Here is a 23,927-nt window from a genome sequence, read left to right on the forward strand (position 1 = left end):
TGGTTCCATACTAGTTTAATGGTCATGATGTCCTCCAAAAACTCCCGGGAACTCTAGTTTTGTGAGACTCCTGACAATTCTGAATCTGGGATCTGTTTTATACAGCTACCATCCTCAGGGTTCCCTGAGGCAAGGAACTGCTGAAACCATTTTTAAGTAGGGAAATTTGCAGCTTCCAGTCTAACTTGAAGTGTACCATCTGGACTAGCATGCATGCTCTTTGCTCAAAAACATCAAAATGAATATTAAAATTTGCATTTTGAGATAAAACACCTTTAGAACTGTGCATTTTGAGAGCCAACACTTCTCCCAGATCCTAATCTGACACACTGCTTGAGATGTAAAGGTAAAGGTAAAGGACCCCTGACAGTTAAGTCTAGCCGCGAACGACTCTGGGGTTGCGGCGCTCATCTCACTTTACTGGTCAAGGGAACTGGTGTTTGTCCGCAGACAGTTTTTCTGGGTCATGTGGCTGGCATGACTAAGCCACTTCTGGTGAAACCAGAGCAGCGCACGGAAATGCCGTTTACCTTCCCACCTATTTATCTACTTGCACTTTGATGTGCTTTTGAACTGCTAGGTTGGCAGGAGTTGGGATCGAGCAACGGGAGCTCACCCCATTGCAGGGATTCGAACCGCTGACCTTCTGATCAGCAAGCCCTAGGTTCAGTGGTTTAGACCACAGCACCACCCCTACATCCCTTGAGATGCAGAGTGTGCTTAATAATACAACTGATAAAAATTCACCAGTACTAAGATGCTTAAGTTAGCCGCCGCCACCCACCTGCATTGTGCTTTGATTTTTGTAAAAAAACTACATTTTATAACTTTGAAATACTAGTACCTCCTTTGACTCCTTTAAAAGGATAGAAAAATGCTACCAAAAGATTCATAAGGACTGCAAGGTTAAAGGAAATACTGCTCCAGAAGGACATGTTGCGCGAGCACCAGTACAGTATATGCTGAGCTGCAAAAAATAAAAAATAAAAATGTTTACAAGGGATTCAAAGTACAAGATTGCCCCTAACAGTAAATAAATCAACAGAGATCATTGTATTGCCAACTTTTCCTAGAATCACACACTGTGAACTGTAGTAATCTTTATTATTTGATTTAAAGTTTGTGCTTTAATTGTTGTTTGCAGAGCCCATAAGTTCAGGGCATTTGCTTCCTAGAGAACCTTTTTTCAGATCAAAGTCCATACTGAACAGAAACCAACTTTTTATATAAACACTTGGTTTACAAGCACCAGGAGAGCAAAAGTTGATTGTGCGTTAAAAAACACAAAAAGGTCAGAATGTGCTGACTGCATGCCATGGCACTCTGCACTGTGTGAACTTTTGAGACCGACACACCCTCATTTCCATTTCCAGCCTTTATTCTCTGCAGTGGAGCTAAACCAGATAATTGCATTATGCATTTAATGTGTGACTGGTTTCTGTTTACTAAATGGTAGCTGTGGGACCAGATTGGGACCTCAACATTCAGGATGGAAGACAAGAGAAGATTTGACCCTTTAGTCCTGTTATGGTCCTGCTCGGGATCACCCAGCTAGAGATGCTATTCTGCGGCTTTGTAGGGAGAGTGGTGCAATCCGAACTGTGGCAGGGGAATAATATCCCTCGGCTTCCATGGTATAGTCCTGATCTAGATCACCCTTCCCCACACCAGCTATTTAGTAAACAAACATCAAGTATAGCTTATAGGTTTAATGTCACATCAAGTTTGGTCCCCGATCATTACATTGCCAAACTTCAAAATGATGCAGTGGAATGTGAGCTTTAGAAAATGTCATAACCTCAAACGGAGAAAGCAACCAAGATATAAGTGGACCATTGTGCCAAGCAGATGCAGCTGTCTCAGAGGTTTCGACTTCCTGTCTACCTAAGTCCAGTACTGCTGAATGTAATGTTTGGTTCTTATTTATAAGTTCTTCTCCTTTCGCCACTATATCAGCTGAAATTATGTAGCTGCAAAAACAACAGTCACAGATGTGAGCTTTTGTAGTTTGAACATGGGCATGGTGCAGGAGAACAGCGATAAGCGTCTCCTGTGACTATATACATATGTAATTTTAAAGGTAATTTGATCAGAGGAGCAGCACTGTGAGACAGCTGGAGTTGCTATTAGCCCTGCAGGCAATCTGTACTATATTCTCTCCCCAAACTCCACCCTGAGCTGATAGTAGCTTTGTACATTAAGAGGTCTGCATCCAGGAAATAGTGCAGAAAAGGGTGCAGCACACTTTCTCAGAGAGCTACTTCCCCAAATTAGCATCCCAATGCAGCTGCTTGAAGTAAAAACCAAAGTAAAACCCCACAGGAGATTGTGAACACAGATCTCCTCTGTCATGTCTAGTTTAGTCCTTATGTAACATATCTGACAAGAATCCTAGGGCAAATTGCCCCTAAGATTAATGGCTGGCCATTCCCTTCCCAATGATATCCATCTGCATAATCTTCTGGCTGCTTCAAAGCATTTGTTTTCACAATAGTAATCGGGAAACGTAATGCTGGAAACACACAACAATATGCACAGCTAATGATTAAACCAAGTCTTTCTGAAAATATTTAAGATACTGAAAGCAAAATTACATGGAGAATAATTTTGTGTGAGGATAAAATTCCCCAGAGGCTGAAATTGCTTCTCTGACACAGAGAAGAACTTTGCAGTCTCTCAGATCAAGAATTAGTATCTTGAAAAATCGCCTTTGGCAGCAATCCAGTTTACCTCTGAGTTTCTTTTGCCAGTTCATTTCATTGAAGAGGTCTTCTGATCTCAGGAAAAAGTCATTAATCTTACTGCCTTGCTCATCCCTCTCGGTAGTATAGTACACCCGTAGTTTAGATTCCTTCGTGAGGAACTCACATATACTGGGCACAGGGAAAACTATTTGCTCCATGGTGCGATCTGATCTAACAATCTATAGAAGACAGGATTTAAGTATTACTTTGTATGGCTGCCCCTTAAAACGAGAATGTATCACCCCCCACGATGCAAACTCTTCCTTTATCAGAACCTCACTTATGCAGTAGACCTGCTACTCTCCTCACAAAAATACTTCATGATTTCCATTTGTGTAACACCATTTACTGTAGGTTTCTTCCTTTTGTTTCAGTAACATTTCAAGTCCAAAAAGCTGGGTCATTTCCATATACAATATTATATACATATATCATTATGGTTGATGGCCAGCTATTCCTTTGTTAGGCAAATTTAACAGTCCAGGGTGGTTAAATTATGTTTCCATTAAAAAAATGAGTTAATGGTTATTTGGTGTCCTGAAAGCTAAGGACCTTTCTCTCTCTGTTTTTGAATGATACTCTGATCAGAGCTTAGAAGAATGAAAACATGTGTAAGAGATGGGATAAAAAAACAGGTTTTCATTTGGAATTTCTAAAAACAGAAGAACAGATACAAGAAGATGAAACACTGTGCCATGACTCTCATTAGCAGTGCTTTTTTAAAAAAAAATGAGGTGCCAATACTCCCATGGATACCAGGACAAAATGACTGCAATGACAGTGGGGGTGGGGGAAGGTGACAGATCTCTGTCCTGGTGAGTACAATCACAAAGAAGGACTGCTCATTGGGATCTGAGATAGGGCAACAGTTCTGCTGGGATACAGGTTGGTTCTGGTATTCAGTATTTGCAAATATACCAAATGTCTCCAACACTCACCCCTCAGTGAACAGTGTTTACCCAGAACAAATCAAGCCAAACAGTCCTTCCCCTGCTTAAGTGGGGGAAATGTTACAGAATGAAATTTTGTGCGTATATCTCTACTACAATTACGCAGAGCTATGTAGCTAAGATCTATGTGGCTAATCCGTCTTGTCTAAAGCTCACCACAAGGACCATTTTTTTAAATTTATAAAATGTTTGATTGAGAAAAGAATTGGCAAACCCAATTAAATTCAAAAGAGGATGGAATATAAGCCAGTTTAGAACATATTGGATAGCATTGTATTTGCTATAATATTCCATAGGTGCAAGTTGTTTTTGATGTAGTACATCTGCATTGTATTGTTTGCACAGGACACTTCTGCTGGTGTTCCCGCCTAATTTTAAAACAATTTCTTGGTTTATCTTTCCTTGGACTGGCACAGCGAAGATTACCCAGAATTTCCTGTAGCCTTTACCTCAATCTGAGCTGTGTGCTTAGCATAGAATTCCAAAGCTTCATCTCCATCAATTTGACCTCCAGGCTTCAACATGTTCTGCAACTCTTTGTTATGACGAGCGAGCTAAAATAAATGAATAGTACATTTGGTGATAGTGGCCTGCATCTCAATGAAAATGTACTTGCATTTTCTTTGTACTCTTCCAGGTGTTGGCTGGTCAGGGTAACTTAAAATAATTTTTTTTTCTTGAAGTGGCTTAAAGCTGTTTTGAACCTGTGCTCCCTAAGTTACAGATGTAGCATTTCAGTGGTAAACCATAAATTTAGTACAAACAGCACCAATGGGAGGCACCAGTCTGTGAAACTTTATGCAACATTTCTGCCAGTGGAATGAATCTATGCTGACCTCATTACTCTCCTGGTCATTTGTGTACGAAAACATGATCAGCGTGCAGAATGAGCACATCTGGGCTGTCCCAACAGAGATCAGATTTCCTGAATCTGCGCACTTGAGCCCAAATGATAGGTTGCACATGGCCATGCCTATATTTGGGTATAGGGCCCTGCTACTAATAGAATGTGCCACAAAATTCTCCTTGCATAAATGCAATTGTACCTGATGGGCTAATATGTAAATATTATGCCCCACATTTCTAGGCGATGCAGCAAGATCTTCACCATTCTCTCCATCCTCAAACTCAACTTCACCTTGCAGATATGCCTTCTTAATCACTTCAACCTGGGGAGAAAAGATAAATACAACACTCAAAACTGTGGTGGTGGTGGTGGTGTGAGAGACAGAAATACCAAGGCCAAAGCCAAAACATACTGCCAGTGGACAACTCCTCTAAAGGAATTTCACATTTATTGCTCCCTCCCTCCCTCCTGAAGTAGAGGTCTCCGTTTCAAGTTATAAAAAGGTTGGTTTTTCCATTTTGTTTTGTCTTTAAAGCAGCTGGTATTTGCTGTCAAATTGAGTCTACATTACGAATCACTTGACTCAGTGGAATAGGAGCCAAAATAAAGACTGAAACTTTATCCCCAGCTCACCCCTTTGTTGCTGGATAATAAATACATTGCATCACACACCCGTCTCGGACTACTGCCATAACCAAGGCACAATGTGGCGAGTTTATAGACTTTCAGCCCTGCACTTTGGAATCCCAGAGTTGACGTTTTGCTGTTTATTAATGCTGGATGGAACAAAACACTTAGAAGCTGTTAAATGGCTTTTGTCTCAACTCCTCGTCAAATTGATATCTAGTTGTGATAGATTATTTGAATCCAAACACTGTCACCCCTCATCAACACAGGATGTTTTCATATGGGTGTTGATGGATCAGTGCACTTCACGCTTGCAAGGTTTTCATTTCTTTTTTACAGCGTTGCCAACTACCCATTTGTGATATCTCAATGACTCACTTGCAAATTAAGCAGCCATACTACTATGCAGCTGATTAGCAGTTACATCAAAATAAATTTGAGGATGCAGAGAGGACCGTCATGGAACCTCAGATGTTTTCCCTCCCTCTGCTATCTGATCTTCAAAGAAGCAGGCAGAGTGGACCACCATAGCTTTCCAGGCTGCCAAGAGCTACTGAGCTCTTAGCCCCAAGTTGCCCGGGAGATAATTTCACAGGAATTTGTCAGAAGAGAACTGTACAACAATGCTTCTCGAATCTTCCAAATCCTTATAGGCTCTGATGCTGCACAAACAGTGCTTTCTGAATACACCTTTTTACTTTTTAATCTCACTTGGAAAAATTAATTTCCCCATCCTCAACTGACCCGTGTGCTTATGAACTCCCCCAACATCTTTGCAGTCCACTTCAAGAGTTCAGTGAGTGGAAGTAATTACTTTACTTAGATCCTGAACTTAGTATGAACTTAGCCACCCAACCAGCAGCAAGATTGTTGCATACTGCCAAATTTGCCTTTGCCACCACAACCCCTGAAAATTCAGAGGCGTATCCTTGGAAACGTACCAGTTCTTTGGGTCTCATATTATACAGGATCCTTTCTGCGTTCTCACTGTCGTGCCTACTTTCCATTATTGCCAAGAGTAACTTAGAGGCATTGTTCTGGTAAAAGTCAAAGAAAGATATCTGATGAATAGTTGAATGTGTTATAAAAACGGAAAGAAGTAAAAAAGACAACCCACAGATCTATGTGACTATTTCCAGCTGCATAAACCTGCCAAAGCAACGAAGATGAGCAAATGTGAAAGACCGCAAGGTATCATAAAGTTGAAATCTAACACGATTTCTACTAAGAAGCAATGATGTCATTTAGATACATAAATACAATGAAAGTAGGTTTCAGGCAACACACAAAAGATAGCTGCATCTTTTCTCCTTTTAAACTGTGAAGTCAAGTGTCTATCAGTTTGGAAGCAGAATAGGACCACTATAAACAATAAGGGAATGGTGTTTTTGTGTGTGTTGTTGTTGTTTTGCATTTGGGGCACTCCCTAAATATGCGGAAGTATAGATATTTATACATTAAAAGATTTTTTAAAACAAAACAAAACAAAAGCAACCTATCTGTTAACCTGTGAGCTGACAGAATACTGATGGCAGCTGAGCTTGAAAGGGGAAAAATATAAAGAACCACAAATTGGTTGAAATCAGGTGAGACTGTGTACACATTACCGCCTTAGGACACAGTGAGGTAGCTTTCTCCCTAATGCATTTCAAGTCACAATTGAACTTTGCTGTACACATCAGTATGCTTTGGTATATATCCATGCCACCCACTGCCTGTCTGCTTCAGTGGGCACAGGTGTTTTCCATGGTGTAAGTTGCCTGCTTGGTTTCCTGATATGGTTTAAAATCAGACTGAAGCTGGATTTCTTTTGGGGGCGGGGAGAGAATACATCAAACCACATTATTTCACAAGAAACTACAGGATCACTCTACACCTCCTGTAATATTGGGTATGCACAGCACACTGCAACACTGTGTACTAGACACAGATGGTAGTTGACCCATCTCCAATATAGCGTGAGGGGACTCAATGGGACTTTCCCCTTTCCTATCGTCTTGCTTCTCCCAACTGCAATTAGCACTGGAAGCCCCCCTATGTTAAGATCTGTATATAAAAATTATGTTAAATTCACAATGCAGAAGTCGATGCTGGCAGCAAGGTCAGCAACTATGTCCAGCAATTATGCACTAACGCAGAGTAGAGGCTCCACTGATTTAATTGCAACTCAAAGGAGCCTAACCAATGGATCAGGATCAGCACTGGATGGCTTGCCCAAAGTAGCTATTGATCAATAGATGACTGGCCCCTTTGTCCTGTTCCCTCAACATCTATATTCTGCCTTAAATTGTAGGACAGCTGTGCATAAGACCACCTGATGGTTTCTGTCACAGGACTGGTTATGTATACAGCTCTGATCACATGTCCTAAGCCCCTTAACAGGCTGAAATAATTTTGCAAGTTACAGTATCATAGCTAAGTAATTGTACTTAATGTTCTCTTTGAAATTCAGGTTTTGAATGTATGAAATACATTCCATATCTTAAATTAAGAACAGGCAAGCTGTTTGAAACAAAATGTCATGAAGTCTTTATTTTAAAATGATTTTTAAAAAAATAATAATCCCATGTGATAGCAAACTGCCCAGGGCACTCAAGGAGCCTGCTAGAATTATCAAGATCTGGATAGAAGCTTTTGCTTTTTCGTTGTGATACTACCGTCCATCTTCAGAGTTGAGTATCCACTTGCCTTCAATTCTAATACTAGATCCATCCGCTTCTTTCCCAGAGGGTTGATATCATTGAGAATTAATGCTGTAATTATATCTATACCATTGGACTCATGAGTAGCGATGCAGTTCTGCACAGGGGAGAAAGAAATGTAAAAAGAAGAAACCTTTTTTAAGTGGCTAACAAGAAAACATAACCTTTCTTCCCAAAGGCCTATTAAGTCTCTCTCTGCCCACCACTCCCATGAAGAGTTCCATAGGGAAGAATTCAACTTAGTTATTACACTAATGCAAAGGAATTTCTTCCCTTTCCACTCCGTGTGTGTAGCCCATGTTGTCCCAAAACCTCCTCAAGAAAGTTGGAGAAAACCCCAGAATAGATTGAGCAGGGGAGGGGGGAACAGGGGCAGGAGGAGGGGAAAGTGTCCCATTGAGCAAAGAGAAATCAAAATGCTCACAGAGCATTCTACTTAATGCTACTTTCATTTCAGCCCATAGTAAGCTAAACTACTGGGCTTCCCATTTGTTAAAGGTAAAGGTAAAGGACCCCTGACATTTAAGTCCAGTCATGAACGACTTTGGGGTTGCAGCGCTCATCTCACTCTATAGGCCAAGGGAGCCGGCATTTGTCCGCAGACAGGTCATGTGGCCAGCATGACTAAGCTACTTCTGGTGAACCAGAGCAGTGCTCGGAAACGCCGTTTACCTTCCCGCCGGAGCAGTACCTACTTGCACTTGACGTGCTTTCAAACTGCTAGGTGGGCAGGAGCTGGGACCAAACAACAGGAGCTCACCCCGTTGCCGGGATTCGAACCGCCAACCTTCTGATCGGCAAGGCCTAGGCTCTGTGGTTTAGACCACAGCACCACTTGTGTCCCTTGTGTTACCTTACTACAAATCCAACTATTCTCTGTATACACCAAGGTATTTTCAGAGTCTCATGCTGAGACCAGCTATTCCCCTGCACTAAGAAAGAGTTGGGGGTTCTCACTAATGAGGATGCTCTGTTCTAGACTTCTCATTTATGGTTTCTTTGGGGTGTTGTAGTTAAGCAGCACACTTTGGAACGATTGGTGGTATGGGAATGGATGCCACTTTGAGGTCCCTTCCAACAGTTCTGTGATAAGTTCTTAGGGTTCCAAATTGTACAGGAGATTCCCAATTTTGCGACTACGACACGTTTTCTACTGCAATAACTGGATTACCTGGTTTTCATGGCATGGTCCCTGGCAGTACTCAGTCAAACTTTCCAGTGTCTGGTTGATCAATGCTACATTTTTCTCATTAATGTACAGCCCAAGAAGTCCAAGTCCTCCAGTTGTGCTTCCACAGATACAGTCCAGAAACTGCAGGGTCTCACACACTAAGTTGTAATTTGTCTTGTTGTTTTGACAACGCAGGAAATTCTATAGATGAATATGAAATAATGGAGAGGGGAAAGTTCAGTTTCATTTTTGAACATTGATGCTGGTCAAAAGAAATCAAAATGTGATATTTTTTTTGCAACGGATTCACAGTTTTCCATTCACACATCACTTTCTAAAAGCACTAATGAACATGATCTCAGTGTGATCCAAGCCTCTCAACACACCCATAGATAAATATTTAGGGCTTTTGACTTTTGTAATGTTTTGCAAGTGCCTATAGGTCAATTACACTCATTTCTCTCCCCTCAAAACTTTCCTTTTAGTTAGTTGTCTTTGATCTATAAAGAGCAACAAGTTTTCATTCCACCCACTCAAAGTTCCTGCAGATTACAGCTAGTTAGAAATTCCCTCTTTGAGCTTAATTCTTTTATTTTTCCCTCATGCTTGCTAAGTATCTTTGTTCCTAAGTCAGCATCTGGGGCAAGCATTTTTGGACACGTGCCAAGACTCACTGCCAACCCCAGAGGCTTGTTCTTCTACTACTCTGCCCCTTATGAAATCTTGTCACATGTCTGCCTATGACATGGGGAGATATATGAAATTATGCTGGTATCTGGGGTAGGGGAAGATAAGACAAGCAAGCCTGAAGATGGAAAGAGAGATCAGACATCTTTATGCTATTCTCTTATCCCCTTCCAGCAGTGGAAGTCTGAGGGAAATGTTTCTTGCCCATTGCTTTAGCTGCCATTTAATGCCCTGTTGGTAACTGGAAAGCATTTGATCCTGGATGAGCGGGATAACTGGGTGTGCAACAATGAGATCCTGACTTAGTCTACCACATCTAAGGGATGCATTCGCCATATTTGGGTTATATTCAACAGTGTCTTGTTCATGGAGGGCTCTCTGATAAAAGGGGAAACTCCCAGAAACGGAAGCAGGGAGCTGGCTGGTTTTCTGGCTGACCGCACTCTTCAGTCTTTAGCCACCACCACTCCGCCCAAAAAAATCTGTTCCAGAGGGTTAGAAAAACCATCCAGAAAAGCATGAGATGGGTGTGTGAGGGTATATTTTTTAAAATTGCCTTCTTCCCTGTTCCATGCACTGAAGCCTCTGCTGAATCAAGCCTTCAGTGAATGGAGGAACACATCTGGCTACAACCCATCATCACCCGCAGCCTAAATTTGATGAGGGTCTATTAGGATCCCACTTCCCTTGATAGGCATTCTATCAGTCACCCACTTTTGAGTGTAAGCACCTGGTTTTGTGGCCACCAGGATACTGGCCAGGGAAGGCTGCAAGGAAGAACACTGTGCCAATTCTGAAGCAATTTCATGCTCCTCATTTTAAGGAGCTGTTTTTGATCTTTGTGATTTTAACTGATTTGGGTCTAGGGTATCTTTAAAATCTCCTGCTTTGTATGAATCCATTCATAGTGTTTTAGGCTTAAAACTATAAATGACCCAGCTCATGCCTGTGAGATTTGTTTGAGATGCTTTGCTTATAGCTTTTGGCACGGGAAAATATGTCTCAGCATTGCATGTTTCAAAATAGTCTCGAAGATTGTGGAGCTTCAAAGAAAACATATTGTCAGGTTTTCAGTTCATTGGTTAGACCTGGAACCTTTAACAAGCCTAATGCAGAACAAACAGCCCACCTATTGTTAAGCACTGTGAAATTATCACAATCAAAACTGGGCCACACAGATAAAACAGTAGACAGACCTATCTTCTTGGATCAAAGTAAACCGCACTGAATCAAGATGATCAGGGATAATCTTTAGAGGGAAGCTACATGAATCAACCCTCTTCATGGATCACTGCCTTGTCATGGTGCAAGGGCTTGAATAACGAGCTATGGCCACCCAAGATGGACAAGTCATAGCCGAGAGTTGTGATCCACCCGGAGAAGGAACTGGCAAACCACTCCAGTATTTTGCCAAGAAAACTCCATGGGCATAAAAAAGGAGGAGCTTTGAGAAGAAAGTCAGAGTTTCCAAGGCATGCTATGGTTCATGGGGTCACGGAGAGTCGAACACAACTAAGACGACTAAACAACAACAACATGAATCATCTCCCCATGCTTCCTTGCCTCTAGCAGGTTTCCACTCAGGAAGGGACAGTTTTGATATCACATGGGCTTCAGTTCCAAGCTACCACACTCCATCAGAGAAACACTTTGCTCCTCAATGAGCTGGCAACAACATGTCTTGGGAAGGAACTGCTGTTCATTTAGGGGTAAAGTAGCATATGTCTCCATGCCCTCAGCTCAAGTGAGATGTCTGCTTTTCTACTGAGAGGATGGCAGAAAACCTTTTTAGTAGAGCTGAGCCTGAAGATGCTGCATAGCCTACCTGCAGGTCCCGATTGTGGTTTTCACACAGCAGCTGCAAAAACCGCAAGATGGGCTGCATTATTGTGATAACAGGACTCATCTCCAGTTCATCTTTGTTTTTGTCTGCTGCAGACTGTGCGCCATCTGCAGCTGAATAATGGTCGTCGGGATCAGCTTCCCTCCTGTAAGTGTTGTATGCCTTCCTTGTAGCAGCAGAGGCTTCAACCAACTGATCTCGCACCTCCTCTGTTATTTGGGTCATGGGTTCTCTCAAAGCTACAGAACACAGAGACAAAGGTCCATTAGCAAACAACAACCAAGCAGAGTCAATTCAACATTTTTCAGCATGTTGACACATCAACCTTTGTAATTAATCCAAATTAATGCTGTAAATTTTACTGAGGCAGCCTGATTTGGTTTATACTACTGGGACATACTGTGTATACAATACTGAGCTAGATGGACTTTGGTCTGTGTCCCTATGATCCTGTCATACTCATGTCCATGCTATTCCCCCTGCCCAACCCTGAATCCTTGCATCTGGTGCCTAAGTACATGCTGCAGGGTGACTGATAATGCAAATAGGTTCTTCAGATATTGCAGCAGGGCTTTCTAACGAGTATTGAATTTTCAGTAGTACATCCTGATTAAATAGTGGGGAATGGCAAGAATATGTGCTGGCATTTTGATGCCAACTGACACTGACAAATCTCATACATGAGGGGAACCAACCCCACAACAGAACACCTGACCGTAGGCATGTAAAGTGCCACTAGAAAGCAACCTTTTCTGTTTCTTCCAGTGTCATATTATTGACAATAAACAGTATGTACTGATGCATCAGACATGTACGTTATAATGATTCCAAAGGAAAAGAGACGTTTGAGAGTGCCAGTGCCCATCTCAATCCCTCTCTTATTACAAATGGAGAATATGGGACGTCTGTTTTTAGCTACAGAATCCTAGACCTATTGCACGCAGAGCAGAGTGTTAAAAACAAGGATTAAGCAACATGTCAAGCTACTCAAGCTGGCTGGCCCATTAATGCTAAAAATACCTGTCACCACTACAGCAACTGCCACATCCCAAATGGATGAAGGAGGAAAGCAGTGCCATGGTAGGGCTGAATTTTTAACTTCCATGTTGTGGACCAGAACCTCTGGATCAATAAAATAATTCACTGAAGGGTTTGATTTTCATAGTCTTCATTACACCACTGGAGAATTACCTCTTTTCCTGGCTGGTACATCTCTGTCCGAGTCATCATCTTTCTTTTTATTTCCTAAATCACTAGTGTTAACTGTGACTGTAGCCTTGATCTCTTGCTGAGCCACTTTCATGCGGTCGTAAAAAACTTTGAAGAATTTTTCCGACTTTTTATCTTCTGTTAGTCGGCAAAAGAATGAGTGCTACAGAAACAACAGAGATGCAGAACACCTTAAATGGTAGAATCCAGTATCAATGGCACATAGATACCATGTAGTGAACCCCACAGTCACTGACTGAGCTTCTGTTAATGAAATAAAGCAAGTGAAGGCCCCAGAGCCAAATGCAGCTCTTAGAGAGTATCAAAATGCCCCCACATACAAAATTCAGGGCAAGAAATGAGGGAATAAATGTTATGGAAATGGGTATTATTTGGAATACGCTTAGTAAGGGAGGTTTGGCCGCCACCTTTACCTCTCCTCAAAGCAATCCTCCTGTGAAACCAGATGCTGGCCCCAGGGTTGTATGCTTATAATTGCTGGTGAAAGGGAGATATTCGAATCATGGAATACCGAGAAAACACTGCAGATCCTTCAAAGGATGTGAAATGTCAGTTTGGCTACAAAAGATTGCATTTTTAGTCACTTCTCAACACATCTGGGATTAGGGGTTAGCACTTCTGGGCCAGAGGGATTGTTTGTTTAGCACTTACCTTATAGAATTTGCCGGTTTGATATGATATACTACATATGATGCTTTCAGAAGGGACAGGGAATACTCTTTAAACCTGGCATGAATGCTGCTGATGCATGGGAAAGAATATTCTCTAGTCATAGTCAGACCTAATGTTAGTGTTTCACTTACATTTAGTGTTCATATCATTTCGATGTGGAGAAGTCAAATAAAGCACCATTTCCCCCCAAACTGTGTGGAATACAGATCAAAGACTGTGTGCATGGAGGAAGCTAGAGCAAGCAGCCAGGGACTACATCTGACAGCTATCTGATGAAACCAATATGCTGTTACGTAAATCAGGAACAAAGCTTAAAGCATGACTGCAGGATGAACTTGTAAGTGGGTCACCTTATGCGGAGTATTATGAAATTAGTTAGCATTCTGCAGTGGCTCATGTTGCAACAGCTTCTCCTACAGCAGACTGACACAAAGTCAGATTTATTGGAAAAGCAAATTGCAAAGAGGAAAAGAAGAGGAGGATGGCAATACATCCTCTGAGATGCAGAGAACACAAGGCTGTCCCCTGCATGGTGCCCTTTAATCACTCTCCAGAGAAATTGTGTGGCAAGGTGACTTTGAAATATGGGTAACATCATTTCCCCTTACTTTATGGAAGTGTAGGCAGATAAGGCAGCTGTCACAAATACTATGTGAGGCTTCGTAAGAAGAGATTTTTGATACTAAGGACAAACAATTTATTGACTTGTTCTGCATGTGCACTGACTTCCCAGGGAATGCTGGACTGGGTGAATCTTAAGTGTGTGATTAGAAAGTCAATTCTCATATTCTTTGCACCAAAGGAGCAAAAGGGAGAGGATGCTGCAGCCATCCTCCTAAGACACATGGTCCTTTCCTGACATGCACCAATTAATTTCCAAAAATGCAGGGTGAAATGCTTAAGCTTGCCTGGAAGCCATACAGTCTCAACTATAAGTTTCTCCCGGACCCCAGATACATACATGATAAAGGGAGGATAAAGTAATGGAAGAACTCTGCACATGTTCAGAGGTACTTTCAGATGCTCTGCATCTGAGTCAAGTTAAGCTCCTATACTATCAGTAAGCCTCTATCAATGCAAGCACAGGCAGGCAGTAGTTTAAAGAAACTGCCTTAAAACTGGTCCACAAATCTAATTCTAATTAGATAGACAGCAAATAAATTATATTAAATAATTTACTAGACAAGAAGAAATGTAAAACCTGATTAGGCTACCTACTTTATTATAAAGAATTCAAGGAGTGGAGCAACATAACAGGGTGCATTATGCAGCTGCAAAACAGAGAATCTAACTGCTAGTAAAAAGAGCTGCGTACACAACCATCCTCAAAAGTATAATGAACATGTGTTTAAAATGTCCTGAACATTTCCAAGAAGAAGACCTTCCTCAAACAAGCCAGCTGGGTACAAATATTGAGCAAACATGAACCACAGCAAACTGCATGCTATTAATTTTATTTGCTCAGAGATTATGCCTCCTTTGTCCTTATTTGGATGTTGATTTGCTTCCAGTATGCTGAATCTGGGTGGCTAGATAAAGATTTTGAAATATGTCTCCAACATTTCATGGATGAAAATAAAGACATTCTTAAGTATTTTTAACCCTAAAATTTTTAACTAATTTCATACAAAATATTAAAACATTTATGTGCTTCCCTTCCATTACACGGTGGTCAAATATTATGTATTATTTCTGTAGCTGTGTTAACTTATTCTGGCTTCTAAAGCTATACCAGCATGGTCAATAAACTGACCATAACAATTTAAAAACAAAAAGAACGAAATGTTTAATCCCATAATGGATCTGGGTTAATTTGTTAGAGAACTACAACTCAAAACACAACTAGCAACAACCTATTTTCTGGGGGGGGAATATTTATTTTATTTATTAAATTTATATACTGCGCTTCACAGAATAAAATACAAGATAAAACACACGTAAACAATTAAACCAAAACAAAGGTGCAATTGTTTAATTTAAAATAATGGCTAGTGTACCATGTTTTATTTATTACTTATTTATTGAATTTATGTTCCACCTTTTTCTCCAAGGAGCTCAAGGTGGAGTGCCTGGTTTGTTCAGTTCCAAGAAAACTTTTTTTTATGAGGCAGAACATCAGTCTGACTGTATTCTGCCTGAAATATTTAATCAGATGCTTTCTTTTGAGTTGTCTTGAGCTAGCCTGCAGTAACTGGTTAACTGCATCTAGATGAAAAAAAATAAAACACTGTGATAACAATATATAATCCATACTGTACGAATCTGAAAAAAACTGCTTCAGTTTGGTATTTGTATCCTATTAAAATTTGTGGAAAATGCACTACTAAGACTAAGTGAAGTTATTTAAAGTGACTGAATAAATATTAGAAACTGCAACACATTGGTTCTGGAAATGACAGTTTATAGTCTTGCACACAGTAAGATCACAAGTCATTCTAGTGTTTCATGTCAGATTTTATCTGCCGAAAGAATATCGCCTTTTAGGAAACAGTGAAAGCTGTGCTGTATTTCACATACTATTGGCAGCTATATCTTTTCTCAGATTTAAATATTGTTTCACTGCATTTCACACACAAAACTGTATATCCTATAGGGCACTTGTGCTTACAGCTCACATTGGATGAAGATTGTCCTAAAGTAGCAAATTCCACCCGGGTTAATTCCTTCACGCTGTATGCTAAGAGGCAATGTTGTGCTATTTTCTAGGCGTCAACAAGAACCAAAAGTTTGAAGCACCTTTGTCCTGTGAAGTGACTAAGAAACATGAGAACAGGCCTTTCCTGTGGTGGCTCCTTGCTTATGGAATGCTCTTCCCAGGGAAGCTCACCTGGAACCTGTGTGGCATATCTTTAGGTGCCAGGCAAAAACATTCTTCTTCTCTCAGGCCTGTGGCTAATTATGCAGTCCATTACCTTTTAAACTGTATTGTTTTTGATTGTTACTATGCTATGTATTTTTCTGTTTTTGTAAACTGCCCTGTGATTCTGAAATGAAGGATGGTATGTAACAACAACAACAACAACAACAACAACAACAACAACAACAACAACAACTTGAAGGTAACCTTTTCTGGTTCTGGGATATTGAGGGGAGGACTAAGGTTGTGTCTCTTGCCAGACTTAGGGTTTTCAATGTTTTCTTTAGCTATCCCCCAATAAAGAGTTATGAGCTAATGTAATCATATCTTCCTTCTATATATAGAAGGGAGATCAACTGTCCTGTCTTGTCCATGCATGAAAGGTCTAAGTACAGGCACCTCAATTCCTTTATTTTTCTAAAGAAGTATTGAACCATGGCATCAAACAAGTGGTTGTTTTTGCTTACTTGCTTGCTTGCTTTTTAAAGGTCACTAAACATCCCACTGTTATCCTGCCAGTTATTTACTAGGGTTGTCTCAGAAAAACTGTCAACAAGCAAAACGCTGGGAAACCCCTTGTAAGAAACCCCTGTGAGTTTCCCCAAGGCCTCAGCAGCAGCAGCAGCAGCAGCAGCCACTGACCAGCCTTTTCCAATTCCAACTTGTTGAAAGTGCTTTCTAGACTTTTTGCTGAGGTCACGTATTCAGCCCACCTGCTGTTCTTTGTCACCTCACACTCACTTATGCCAACATTGCTACTGCCTCTCCTCCTTTTCCTCTTATTAACAAGGTCCTGACATGTCTCAACAGTGGGAAATCACAACTTCCCCATGTTTCCCTAAAGGCACTGTTTGGAGCCTCACATTTACTTCCTTTTATCTTGTTTCTGGTGCTGCATGAACCCTTCTACTTCTGATTGGTAAGTTCACCCTGGAACTTACTTGCCTTTTCCCTTCCTTCTTTCTTTTTAGAAAAAAAGAAGAAAACATTTAAAAGAAAACTGTACAGTCCCATATGCCAATGGTGACGGGGGATAACACTTCAGAGAACGAGTCAATGCCAGACATATGGCAAAGCCGGCTGCCATTGAAACTGCTTTTTGGAGGAACCACTGATAATCAGATGGCATTTTGTTTCACAACCAAATCATTTGCCATGAAACAAGAACTATCACATGACGTGCAGAGGTCATGAGGCATGCTTCACAAACGATGGGCATCAGTAACTACACATGCAGCCCAAGCACACTTTCATTTCTAAACGGAATGTCTTTCTTCTGGTAGGACATTTGAGATAATGATTGTGATTGATTGCCAGAGAATTTCAGAAAAGTCATAGTAATTCACATATTTGAATTCTTGCCTTTCACAGCTTCTCTCCCACCCTCCCCACTCCTGATGCCCTCCAGATGTTTTGGACTACAATTCCCATAATCCCCATCCAGCACATTAGGACTGATGGAAATTGTAGTCCAAAGCATTTGGAGGGCACCATTTTGAGAAAGGCTGCTCTACACTCCATTTAACCAAGCAAACCTTCCTATAGACTTGTGTCTTTCCTGTTGTTGTTGTTGTTTAGTCGTGTCCGACTCTTCGTGACCCCATGGACCACACGCCAGGCACGTCTGTCTTCCACTGCCTCCCGCAGTTTGGTCAAACTCATGCTGGTAGCTTCGAGAACACTATCCAGCCATCTCATCCTCTGTCGTCCCCTTCTCCTTGTGCCCTCCATCTTTCCCAACATCAGGGTCTTTTCGAGGGAGTCTTCTCTTCTCATGAGGTGGCCAAAGTATTGAAGCCTCAGCTTCACAATCTGTCCTTCCAGTAAGCACTCAGGGCTAATTTCCTTAAGAATGGATAGGTTTGATCTTCTTGCAGTCCATGGGACTCTCAAGAGTCTCCTCCAGCACCATAATTCAAAAGCATCAATTCTTCAGCGATCAGCCTTCTTTATGGTCCAGCTTTCACTTCCGTACATCACTACTGGGAAAACCATAGCTTTTACTATACGGACCTTTCTTGGCAAGGTGATGTCTCTACTTTTTAAGATGCTGTCTAGGCTTGTCATTGCTTTTCTCCCAAGAAGCAGGTGTCTTTTAATTTCGTGGCTGCTGTCACCATCTGCAGTGATCATGGAGCCCAAGAAAGTAAAATCTCTCACTGCTTCCATTTCTTCCCCTTCTATTTGCCAGGAGGTGATGGGACCAGTGGCCATGATCTTCGTTTTTTTGATGTTGAGCTTCAGACCATATTTTGCACTCTCCTCTTTCACCCTCAATAAAAGGTTCTTTAATTCCTCCTCACTTTCTGCCATCAAGGTTGTGTCATCTGCATATCTGAGGTTGTTGATATTTCTTCCGGCAATCTTAATTCCAGCTAGGGATTCATCCAGCCCAGCCTTTCGCATGATGAATTCTGCATATAAGTTAAATAAGCAGGGAGACAATATACAGCCTTGTCGTACTCCTTTCCCAATTTTGAACCAATCAGTTGTTCCATATCCAGTTCTAACTGTAGCTTCTTGTCCCACATAGAGATTTCTCAGGAGACAGATGAGGTGATCAGGCACTCCCATTTCTTTAAGAACTTGCCATAGTTTGCTGTGGTCGACACAGTCAAAGGCTTTTGCATAGTCAATGAAGCAGAAGTAGATGTCTTTCTGGAACTCTCTAGCTTTCTCCATGGGTCTTTCCTAGTGTGCTATATATTTCATTTTCCATCCTTTTCCAGACTCAACTATCCTAGCTGCACTTTTTGGTCTAACTCAGAATATCAATAATAATAATAATAATAATAATAATAATAATAATAATAGGGGGGAGAGGATATAACTGCTTGTTCCTTGATCCTTTTCTCTTTATTTGCTCACTTTATCACCCCTATTCTGCTTTGCATAACTGCCACAAGTGCACTTCTCATTATTAAATAGCATCCTGTTGCAGCTTATGACTTGAACAGATTTCATTTCCTCAGTATCTGCTAATGCAAGCCATCTCCCACTTCACCTTTATATCTTCCTATTCCTCCTCATATTTCATCAACTCCCCCATCTGGCCATTCACCACTGTCCTGTTATTTACAATGCAAAGAAGCACAGTGTAATGGAACTCATTCACATTAATTAGTCCTCTTATCTAGGTCCATCAAACTGCTGCTGTTGCTAAATAATAAACATTGGTGTCCAGTTATAAGTCAAGGGTTGCATCTTACTTGGCTGAAGCCACAAATCTGTCCTTTCAAGATTCAGGGAAGTATTGAATAGCAGATCATATGCCTTGCTGATTGATGTCTTCATTCCAAAGCACACTAGAGAACCGTAGTTTAAAAGGTGGACACTCAGCATGGACCTCTCTCTGCCGCTGCAGGTTTGCTGAACTGGTAAAGCATATTCAACTGTTCAGGGGCCAAACTTTTTTATATTAAAAAAACCCTCAAACATTTCAGATGCAATGGACTAGTTAAAGGTAGCTTAAGGATTACTCTTGCATATACCGGTATGTGGCGTATCAGGTTTTGCTCAGATCTTGAAGCGTGCGCATTTGCCATACACATGGGGAACATTATCATCCCAGTTAGCTGTTAACTAGGTCTGCCCTGCAGTTACAGCTATTTATATTGTAACACACACACACACACACACACACACACACACAAAAATATTTGGATCAGGTGGTGTGGTTTTTGCTTAGACTTGATAATTAGAGGTTTGCTACTGCATAGGCTTTGCTTGTTGCAAGCTCATGTTGTAAGAGCAGTAGGATTTATCCACATTCCTTCATAAAGAGAACAGTAATGTGATTACAGAAACATTCATTAGGAATATTTCATGCATAGGGTTTCTCACGCTTGGTCATATGCATTTTCCCCCCAAAAAGAAAAATCAAAAATTTCTTTCATGGTATTTTGCCCTTGAATAACTTACATGGAACATGTTATACTTAAGGAATACTTTTCACATATAAGCATCCATAGGCTCTGCGCCCACAGGCACAAAACCATACACAGGGAGGTAGAGGACAACAGGGACTATGGAAGCAATCCTGCTTCTCTCCTGTACAGTCACTATATATGCTTTTAGATCAAGACAAATAAATGAAATGGGACTTTAGGTTCCCATTAAATTTTGAAGAAAATGCACAGAGACAAAACATAAGAGGATCTTGAAAAAGGATTAGCTTGGATAAAGGGTTTCTGTAAGGGGATGGGCATAACCTAAGACCCTTTGGACCCTTTGGACATACATAAAACTTATTTATCAAGATATGGGAGTCAGCCCTTTATGCTTTCCCTAAGATAAGTAAACCTTCATTGTTAACTGTCAAATATTAAATTCTATTTTCAAAGCCAACAAGGCACATCAAAGATGCACTTTTCTTGGCCTGAAACCAATATATAATATATACTTAATAATTGTTAAATTCCCTTGCTCTTCTTCAAGTATCCCCAAAAAAAGCAAGAAATGTTCTGGTGGCAGTCATCCTTCTCAGCCTAAAAAGGAAGCTCATTGGGGATTTCTGCTTTGTGCCTTAAGAGTTAATATAAGCTTACAATCTGGTTTTAAAATAACCAGAGAGTGTCATGGGGACATCACGTAGTCAGAGTATGAAGTTCTAATATGAATCAAACGCACAGTTCGGTTGTATTCCTGATGCTTCCCAAAAGGCCAATCATCAGAACTGGATGCATGACATTTTAACAAGAAACCTGATTAAGCAGACACTTTCAAAGGGACAAAATTGTTTAAGGATAGGCTTGGGTTGCTACTTGTCTTCCTTTGCAAGCAATAAAAGGGATGTCGGATGGGGCCATCTGTGACATTTGATTCCTGAAAAAGGTATTTCATTTGATGGTTCATCAATAGGCACACCTAAAATCCTGATTGTCTCCAATTTAAAGGAGGCAGTTAACCAAACAGGAGAGATGGGGGGGGGGGAGGACAGGACAAAAGGACTCTGAGACCTTAAAGCAACTGATTGGAGGCTGAATGTGCACACTTTACAGTTCTGCTTCTGTTATGAAGATTAAACATTTAATAGAATGAAGCAGATGATTCTGGTTATGTGCAAGGTGTGGGGCTACCATTTCAATACTGCTTCAAAAAACGGAGCCTCTGTGTTCATACATTTAAACACAGCTCCACACAAACACATACCCACACAAGTACATGAGCCTTTAAACCACGCAGCACTATCAATACAAGGCAGCACACATCCTACTTCCTTCCTGAATGAGGGAGTTTTATGTAGGTGTGAGAAACAAGGATGTTTTACAGGCTCCTGGAAGTGAGGAACCCTCAAAAAAACGGGGGGGGGGGGGAGAGAGAAAGTGAAAGAGAGGGGAATTATAGAAAAACCATAGCAACTAGTCAGTCCATCTTCCCACACCACCCACCAGCCACCAGCTTCATTTGCTGACGCACTTTAAAAAAAAAACCCCAGCAGAAAAACTCAAGCTGTCTCTACCAGCCTGGGAAGGTGAGCAAGCCTTGAGAGCTCATTAAATTCCCTCCTCAGCTTCTCTTGTATGCCTGCAGCTAGTGAGCAAGTAGGATATAAATAGAAGTTATATAACATCTTTGTTGATTCCTGTGCTTACCCCCCCCCAAAAAAAAAAGTAGCATGACCTTGTTTTCAATAGCCTGCCTCTGCCTGCTTGTCAGGGACTTTAATCTTGTTAGGGATCATCTGAAAAGTCTGAATAAATGTTATATAGACTTTGCAGATAAAACAGGAATATCTGGGCCTTCATGTGTGACTGTAAACACACTACCTTCTGTATATGCCTTAGTTACAGATGAGAACCACCTAGTGCTCAAACGAACTGAGATAAGACAATATTATCACTACAGCAGCAACGTTACCCAACTTTCAGAATGTGATTTCTAAGACACAGTATTGCATATAGAGGCATCTCTAGAATGGAGATACCATTTCAGAGGAAGAGTGTGTGACTTCTCTAGGGAAAAAGAAGTTAGCTGGCGGACTTTCAAGTGAAGGCACACACTCAGATAAAAAAGACCTAATAAAATAGACCAATGTGCATTAAAAAGAAAAAGAGCACACATACATTGTGCACAATGATATGAGCTCCATACATCCAAATGTTAGCATTGGTAGATAAGAGACAGTTGGCGTTTGTAGCAGCCCGCTCTGCCAGCACCCAAAAAACCTCTTTGGGGATCAAAGTGCAAACATGGAATGTATTGTCACACAAGGGCATTGTCAAACAATAAAGAGTTTTTGCTTTCGTGAAATCTGGGGCAGCCACATAAGAAGAGCCTATTATGCTATTTCCAACAGATTTTTATTTTTTAAAAAACAAAACACCAAAACCTGTAATTAAGATGGCAGCTGGCTATGACAACATTTGTGAATAATATGCTAGTATTTTAATGCTCTCCAAAGTAAGGATGAGTTCAAACTTGTGCATGCTGTGAAGTACAACACCGTGCAAAATGAAAAAAACTGCTGGAGATATCATGATCACATCAGCTCAAAATACTGCAGATTCAGCTACAAGTCTTCAAATTATATTAAGGGGGAAATCCTATAGCAAGAGCTGCTGGGATCAGCGGCTTCAAGATGCAGCAGATCTCTGGGCTCAGCCAACATTAAGTCTCTAGCTCAGCCAAAGATACACTGCTGGAACTTGCTCATCATAGCTCAGAGTTCAGCTAAGGTTGGTGTGATTCCCCCCAAAAGCAGTGTTCCAGGGGTGTGGTCAGGGTGTGACTAGAGGACCTAAGCTGGATCCTAAACCTAGCCAATTTGATCACATGACCTGGCAACCCAGCACAGAACACTCTTTTCACCAGTGTTAAATTCAGCAGTAGCTTGTCTACATTTTTACTACTAAAGAGAATATTTGTGAGACTTTCTGCCCAAGGTGCCGAAATAACTCGGTCAACTTTTTGTATCATGAACCTTGACTGGGATGCAGGGTTGCAGGGGGGGGGGGGAGATGTAGAAAGGTGCTGTTGTAACTCAGCGACCAAAATGTCTTGCATAAACCCTTGTACACAGAGAGAAATATACAAACATGACAGTAGATGTTGCAATATTTGCATGCTGAGACTGCTTAAGATATTCAGATGGCTCTGAGTTTGGGGCATAGATGAGAAAAACCCAGCCACTAAGGAAACTGCAGTCTTATGCAAATCAATATTGCTGAACATAGCCTAACTAGCAGAGTACAATCTATTTGATAAAGTTTCAAAATTCAGCAATTAAAAAAAAAAAAATTCCTGCTGCATGCAGTTTTTTTTTAAAAAAGGAACAGTTTATCAAAATTATGTTTGTCTAGAAATCTTTAGTAAGCTTTACACAATCAGTACTAAGTCTCTCATGCTGCTTTTTCAGGATTCCCCAGACCTGCATGGGAAGCTGCGGCTGAGAAAACCCTGTTAGATTTTTCCTTTGAGTACTAAATCTGGCACACCAGTATGGCTACCTCCCCAAATCCTCCAGCAGTGAACCTAGAGCAAAGAGTGGAAAGCGAAGTTATTGTACTTCAATATCAGCAGAGTGACTTGAGCATGATGGATCCCACCTCTTTACAATGCACTGGGCTCACCGACTTTCATGTTAAACCCACAAAGC

At 41.0% G+C, this 23,927-nt stretch overlaps 1 protein-coding gene across 8 annotated transcripts in view; it reads right to left on the reverse strand.

Annotated features, from left to right (window-relative positions):
* ITPR1 (inositol 1,4,5-trisphosphate receptor type 1) overlaps window positions 1–23,927 on the reverse strand; it is a 214,982-nt gene that overhangs the window by 42,359 nt on the left and 148,696 nt on the right. For all 8 annotated transcript variants that reach the window (XM_028719343.2, XM_028719345.2, XM_028719346.2 and 5 more), the window contains 9 exons: window positions 12,763–12,943; window positions 11,554–11,810; window positions 9,042–9,242; window positions 7,857–7,967; window positions 6,110–6,205; window positions 4,741–4,863; window positions 4,144–4,248; window positions 2,731–2,923; window positions 845–967 (listed from right to left, as the gene is read on the reverse strand). In XM_028719343.2, the coding sequence (XP_028575176.1) occupies window positions 845–967; window positions 2,731–2,923; window positions 4,144–4,248; window positions 4,741–4,863; window positions 6,110–6,205; window positions 7,857–7,967; window positions 9,042–9,242; window positions 11,554–11,810; window positions 12,763–12,943 (1,390 nt within the window). The remainder of the gene's footprint in view (window positions 1–844; window positions 968–2,730; window positions 2,924–4,143; window positions 4,249–4,740; window positions 4,864–6,109; window positions 6,206–7,856; window positions 7,968–9,041; window positions 9,243–11,553; window positions 11,811–12,762; window positions 12,944–23,927) is intronic.

Source organism: Podarcis muralis, chromosome 2 (assembly GCF_964188315.1).
Source record: "Podarcis muralis chromosome 2, rPodMur119.hap1.1, whole genome shotgun sequence".
NCBI lineage: Eukaryota > Metazoa > Chordata > Lepidosauria > Squamata > Lacertidae > Podarcis > Podarcis muralis.